The sequence below is a fragment of the Terrapene carolina genome, unplaced genomic scaffold (assembly GCF_002925995.2).
Source record: "Terrapene carolina triunguis isolate 2854851 unplaced genomic scaffold, T_m_triunguis-2.0 Scaffold69, whole genome shotgun sequence".
Lineage (NCBI taxonomy): Eukaryota > Metazoa > Chordata > Testudines > Emydidae > Terrapene > Terrapene triunguis.
The window spans coordinates 7,428,802-7,436,182 of record NW_020664420.1 but is presented as its reverse complement, the minus strand read 5'-3'; the positions used below and the strand labels follow the sequence as shown (position 1 = coordinate 7,436,182).

The window sequence follows — 7,381 nt, the reverse complement described above, 5'->3', positions numbered from 1 at the left end:
GGCCTTCACCCTGTACTCGCTGCTGCAGGCCGCGCTGCTTTTCGTCAACGCCATCGCCGTGCTGCACGAGGAGCGCTTCCTCCGCAACGGTGAGGGGCCCCGCACCCCGGCTCGCGGAGAACCCCGCTCCCGCCCGCCCGTCGGGGCGTGGGCTCAGAGCCGCCGCCCGCTGCCCGTGCGGGGCCGAGAGGGGTCGCTGCCTCCCCCCGGGGCTGGCGGGCGCCTCCCTTGCTCGCCCCCGGGGACTCCGCCCAGGCCTGTGCTGCACGGGAGGCCGGGGATCGTTTCCTCCCCCAGCGGGCGCTTGGGCATCTCCGGTCCCTTCCGCCCCTAACGCCAGCGCCGGGCCGAGCCCGCGGGGGAGCTCCCGGCCGGGCCTTCCCTGGCGGCTCTTTAAGCGGGGTGAGGTGGCAGGACAGGTCCCACCGGAGCCGGCGGTTCCCTTTGCCCGGGTGCTACTGCCGGTGTTCGCCCGCCCGCTCGCCAGGCGGGCCGGGAAGGCGTTGGCACGCTTGGGGGGCGGGCACCGCACCGCACCGGGGCTCACCTGTGGGCATGTCCCTGCCGGGAAATGCTGTTGTGTGTTATAACGTGCCGGGGAGCTGTGGCGCTGCCAGCCCCCGCATATTAGAGAGAGAGGGTGAGGGAGGTGATATCTTTTATTGGACCAATATACTTGAATTGTGTAATTAAGGCTACGATGATGTCACGGAGGTTGCAGAAGTCATGGCATCCGCGACTTGCAGAGAGATCTCCGTGGTATTGGGGCATCGCACCAGCCCAGCCACCGCCGGCAGCGGGGGACCCTCCCGAAGCAGCCCAGCCACCAAGGGCGGAGGTGGGGGGGACCCTGCAACTGACCTGCCGCTGCCAGTGGGGCCCCCCAAGCTACCCAGGGTGGCAGGGACACCCTGGAGCTCCCAGCCACCATGGGTGGCGGTTGGACCTGGAACTCTTCAGACGCCATGGGCGGCGGGAGGTCCCTCCCCAGCACCCGATTCCCCCAAATCCCCAGCAGCAGGGGGACCCAGAACTCTCCAGCCGCCACCGGTGGCTGAGGGACACTGGAGTTACCCAGCTGGGGTGGCGGGGCCCCTGCAGCTCCCAGCCCCGCAGATGGTGGAGGATCCCCCCAGCTCCCACCTGCCAGCAGCAGCGGCAGAGGGACCCGGAGCTGCTCAGTTGCGGCGGGGGGATCCCACTCCAGCTGCTCGGCCCTGGCAGGTGGTGGGGGGATCCCCCTCCAGCTGCTCAGCCACTGCGAGGGCGGGGATCCCCCTCCAGCTGCTCAGCCACTGCGGGGGCGCAGCTCCTAGCCACTGGGGCAGGATGCTGGATCCTCCTCCGTCCCCATTTTGTCAAGGATGTTTTTAGTAAAAGTCAGGGACAGGTCATGGCTTCCGTGAATTTTTATTTATTGCCCGTGACCTGTCCATGGCTTTTACTAAAAATATCCATGACAAAATTGTAGCTTTATGTATAATGCGTTATAGTGTGTGTTAACTAGTGCTGTGTCAGACTGGATCTAGCTCTCGACATGTGTCTAGATTAAGAAAATAGGTCACATTTAAAAAGCATGTTCGCTACCATGCGCTGAATCATTAGTGTACAAGGGTTTAACACCTTTAAAAATGCTAACTGGTCATGGTCAACCTCAGAGAAGGAATAATAGGTTTTTAAACAGGATCTGTTGGCCTACTCTAGATGGGGCCATGATGTAAACACGGCCTGTTGTGTTTAAAGTTGTCAGATGGTATGCCTGACCAGCTAACACAATTGTAAACACAGCAGACCTTGTCTACACTGAATGCTAAATTATATATAAATAAGTGTTTTAAAAAAATAAGCCTTAACTATAAATCATGTTAAGGAAACCTGTTGTACAAATGGAAACCAAGACTGTAGTCTTGTTAAGGGATGTTATGCCCTCACGCTCCCCAATACTCAGTCTCTCTTGTTGAACAAAATATTCCTGATAAATATTTTGACATCCTGCATTGTGAAAGCTTCAAGTTATTCAAAATTAAGGCATGCAAGCAATAAAAACATCATGATATCTTTTATAGCTATTAAAGGGAATTGATATAAAAGGTCTGGGAGGCATCATGAATCTAAGCAACGTCAGATATATTGCTACTTTACATTTGGTCATGTGATTGCCTCTCATCATGCTCTTCTCTGAGTGATGGAGAGTGGAATGTGTACACGAGTCTTTTAGCCATGTATGATTATGAATTGGTTTCTTCTATTAAATGGTCAGTAATATTGAAGTATCCAGCAAACTAGGTAGTTTTGTTTGACTCCAGGAATGATCTGAAATTAAATGGTATATTTCTCTTAGATAAATTCTGAGATTCCTGAGGTGCTGGAATGTTGTGTACAGTAAACTTAGTTTATCAGACCTTCCAGTTTCTCACCCAATCCAAAGGCCAGAGCCTCCATTCCTGCTATAGGTGGAATTCCTATTGAAATCTGTGGGAGTTCTCTGTACAGGGGATTTGTGGGATTGATATAATCCCTTGTAATTATCTGGCAGTGGGCAGCATTACAGGTTCTGTAAATAATATGAAATGTAGCCTTTGTACTTTCAAACTGTTCATTTATCCAAGCATGTGTTTCTTATTATGTATTTGGTATAATAAAAGTATGTAACCATTAGGAAGAACCCATTGTTAGTAGTTCCCAACCTTGGTGTGTTAGAGATGCACCTGGCCCTCAGTATGCTTGATAGCATTGTTTTTGTCCATTCTCTCTCCTTCCCTCTTGTCTGGTTTCTCTGTTTTGTCTTGTCTCTCTTCTTTTATATTTATTTTTGCAATGTTGTGTTTATTTTTATTTTTGTTCCCAGTATCTTGCTCCCAGATTTCTCCTCCATTTCTCTGCCTCTTTCTCTCCTTTGCCTCTCTGTAAAACCCAAGTCTCTAAATTGCAACTTAGATTTGTACTGTACTAGACAAAAGAGCATCCATCCCAAGCTCTGAACACCCTTGACAAACGTTTGCCATATATCTCATAAAATAAATAGACTCCAGGAATTTGTTGGGTATAGCATTTCCCTGTGACGGTCCAAACTGGGATTATTGGTAGGAATGCTGGTGGCTTCCCTTCTCTGCTCTTCCCCAGTGGATTCATGCAGGGGACACAATCGGTTGGGGCCACTTTGTGCTCTGCTGGGATCATGGAACAAACATTCTGAGTAGGTCCTTGCTCAAAGAGAAGAAGCCAGGCATAGCAATTTCCAGACTGGATCAGACCAGTTGTCTGTCTAGTCCAGTATCCTGACTGTGACAGTGAAAGACCAGATTTGTGACCCTTCTTATAAAGGAAGCCTCTTGTGGCTAATTCTGTAATAACCAGCCCCTAAAGGGAAAGTTTCTTCCAAACCCCCATCAGTGTTTGGTTTAGATCCTGAAGCATAAGGGGATTCCTTAGTAAGAAAAAAGTCCTGTCCTTTATAATTTAACTGTGGATCTTCTCATCTATATAGCTGTTTAATCCTTAAAAATAAATGAATCACTCTTGCTAAGACCTTGACCTCAAGGATTTCTTGTGGCAATGGGTTCCAATGGTTGTGATGTGTATTTTTAAATCCTTTTATAAGTTTTAAATTTGTTGCCTGTTAATTTTATTCATTAACCCCTTGTTTTTGTATTGCATGAAATGGTAAATCTGAACAACCAGTTTACTTTCTTTTTGCAACTGATTGTTTTGTGTTTTCCTTTTATTTGTCTCCTCTGCAAACTAAAGACACCCATTCTTTTCAAACTTTGTTCATATGGAAGTATTTCATACCTCAGTCATTTATGTCAAATGTCTCTAAACCCTCTCTGTTTCTGCTGTATCTTTTTTCTTTGTGAGTGACTGATTCCAGGTCAGGGTATACCATTTATTTATATAATAGTAGTATTATAGTTTCAGTATTTTTTTCTGTTGCATTCTTTATATGTTGTAACATCTTGTTTGTTTTTTAAATACTACTGCATGTTGAGCAGGGTTTTTTATTATGCTATCCCCAATGATACACAACTTTTTCCTGAGTGGCTAGTTCATTTAGAATCCAGCTATAAGAGCAGTTCAAATTATTCCTTCCAATGGGCACTGCCTTGCATTTGTCAACACTTAATTTAATCTGTCATTGTGCTATGCATTTGTCTAACTCTGTTGAGACCCTCATGGACATTTGTAGTCCTGAGTAATTTAGCCTTGTCCTCTGAAAATGTGGCTGTCTTGCTCTTCACCCTTTTCTCCAGTTCATTAATAAATGTATTATAAAATACTAGTCCTACTGTGGAACCTTGGGATACAATTATTCCTCCTCTTTGTTTTCTATCTCCTAGCCAGTTGAGTCCTTGATGGGACTTCATCGCTCACCCCATAATTACTCAGTTTCCTCAATAGCCTCTTGTGAGGTTTGTCAAAGGGTTTTTTTGAAGTCCAAATACATTGTCAATCAGTTTTCCTTTATCAACTTCTGACACGCTCTGTGAATTGACGTAGGTTAAATAGGCACACTTTTCCTCTACTATTATGTTCATTTAGATGTTTTATAATTCTCTTTCCACTCATCATTTCAACAGATTTACCTGGTCCTGAAGTAAGACTTACTGGTCTGAAATCTGATTTCATCATGTTAGGACTTTACTAGTTGCTGAAAGTAATCTTTTTTTCAAGATAGATCACTTTCTAATATTGCTAATAACATAAGTGTGTGATTTTTTTTTCAATACAGTTTAACCATCTTTGTGTTATACAGTTGGCTGGGGAACAGACCAAGGTATTGGCGGATTCGGAGAAGAACCAGGAATTAAAGCACAGCTAATGAACCTTATTCGATCTGTACGAACAGTCATGAGAGGTAAGATGAAAAGAACAGTTTAGTTAGGTACTTACTGTGTGTTTTTAATGAACCAGGCCCAGGCACCTGAATGAGGACTCTTGCAGCCTTAATACAGACTTCATTTGACCCCTGTTCCATCTTTACCATCAGACCTCACCCCCTGGCTATCATTTTTACTCATTATTTTCAACCCGGTCTCTCCGATACTCTCCCTAAGCTACTTGGTGAAAAATGCATGGATCATCCTTCTGATTGACTCTTAAGAGGGAAGCTGCAGGTCACATGATTAATGGCCATGTGCGGCACCCAAGGCTTGATACAGCAGAAAATACCCACTGCCTTCCAAGCCACACAGACTTGTAATGTTGGTTCTGCAGCAGGCCATCCTATCCATATGAGTGCTCAGCCTATCATAAAAGCAATCCCCCCCCCCCCCGGTGCCCCAAAACTCAATAAACCCAACAGCTCTGCGATGGAAAGCTGTGCAACTGTCTCAGGGGGAGGAGAGCTTATGTAATTTTTTTACCTTCCATACTTCATAAACTGTGACCATCCAGCCACCCTTCATTGTGATAGCTGGAATTATTGTATCTCCATCCCCTGTATAAAATTACCTTAAAAAAGGGGTGTGGTAGGAGGAGCCCCAATTACTCACCGACTGCAAGAGCTGTCCCCACCATGAGTTGGACTCTTCATTTCCTCCTTCTCCCCCCCCCCCCTCCAATTCTCTTCTCACCTTTCTCAGATCTGCTTTGGAAATGGGGCTTTGGGAGTCAGGGGGTCAATAGGCAACAAAAAGGGCTGTGTGACTGACTTCAGCTCTTTCAATGACTTTTCAGTCATTGGGAAAAGAAGCTGCCTGGCTGTTAGTGTCATGAGTTTTGTCTAAACAACATATATGGCAACAAGATGACATCAGCTAGTTCCTAGAAAGAGGGCATTTGTAGAATTCTGGGCTAGTAAGGGGATACTTACTCCTCCAAATAGAAAGTAGCCTATATCACTAGACCACAAAAGACCTGGAAATTTTTTGTAGGCCAGCATCCACCGAGATTGTGTTCTGCATGGTCACACAGGAATCTTGATATTCCAGAATAGTAGCAGTGAGAATTAGCAATTCATCACTGACCTGACTCTCAATTCTTACTTAAAGCATCATAATTCAGTTGATTCACATACAGAGTGTGAGTGGTGAGTGAAATCACAATAATTCCTAGTAGTCTTACATGTAAGTGGGGCTGGATGGCTCAGGAGAATGTTAATGAAAATACAGGACTCCTTCACTTCTAGTTTACTGATACATGTCCAGTCCATGTTGATAGTTGCTAGAGGCTATCATCTGATGGCTGTTAGGCAGCATACCTTAAATACAGCTTGTATTTCTGTTTCGTATTTTGTTCTTTGTATCTTGGGTTGTTGGCCCTGGAACATTTCACAAACTCTCAATTTGCATAACCAAATTAAATTTGAAAAAAGCAATAATGGGTGTTTTCCAGGCTCAATGATCATATGCCATTCTGTCTCTGTCCAGTGTAAAAAGAGAATGTCCTTCATTTTCTGTTTTTGTTTTTTCCCCCCCACAGTGCCATTAATAGCAGTGAACTCGATTACAATTGTGTTGCTCTTTCTATTTGGTTGAAGACCATCTGTTGAAAATTAGTTTTTGAACATCTGAAGCGGAGAGGCCGTCCACCACCACCACCACTATGAGTTTATTGGATCCAACATGGCTTAGCTGTCAAACTTGACATTCAATTTAAAATAATAAAAACACAATTTCTATTTATCTTATTTCTTAATGTTCACTTGCAGTTTCATTACACAAGATAACGTGATCAATGCAACAGTGCTGTAAATACATTGGACTGCAAAAAGTTTTACTGCTGATGGTTAATAGCGCCAACTGTTACAGTGTGTTGTAACATATTGTACTGATTAGAAAACTGCACCCTTTTAACAAATGTCTTGTCACTCAGGGATGAATTTCCTTCTAGTACACTTCGGTTTATTTTTATTTAAAAAATAAGTTGTTGAGTTTTCAGTTTTATAGTTATTAACACAGTATTATTAAATAGACACTAATTTGGCTATTAAGATGTGTTACAATTTTGGGAACAGATATTTTTTATTTTTTAGTGGATGATGGTGGGTGAAATCCTTGCTCTGTTGAAGACAGGAAGAGTTTGTCATAACCAGGATTTCACCCATGGTATATATTTTCTCAAACCAATGACATTTAAGCTATTGGCAAACAAAGTGTTTTGAAAATATGTGCAATAGCTATGCAAAATCAGAACTGTTTGTACCTAAGGCCAGGAAACCGTGTAACTGAGTGTTAAAATTTAGATTAGCAAGTGAAGTGCTCACTAGTATTTCTCATTGTTTTGTCAAGGATCTCTTAAAGTATTTGCTAAATATATGTGTAGTAAGTAGTATGTCTGCAGTGGTGATCTGTAGCAGTGTTTGTATTCTAAAGTGTTTTGGATAATATTGGAGGAAAATACTGCAACCTTTTTTCAAATGCTGTTTAGTTCAAAACAAAAC

At 44.0% G+C, this 7,381-nt stretch overlaps 1 protein-coding gene across 1 annotated transcript; it reads left to right on the top strand.

Moving 5' to 3' along the window:
- Nucleotide 1: 1 nt before the first annotated feature.
- On the top strand, nt 2-6,628 carry IER3IP1 (immediate early response 3 interacting protein 1; the record flags this gene model as incomplete). The annotated part of the gene is made up of 3 exons (XM_026649218.1): nt 2-89; nt 4,754-4,855; nt 6,421-6,628. Coding segments are annotated over 3 exons (246 nt in total), but the record flags the coding sequence as incomplete, so codon positions are not given.
- Between the last annotated feature and the right edge of the window lie 753 nt (nt 6,629-7,381).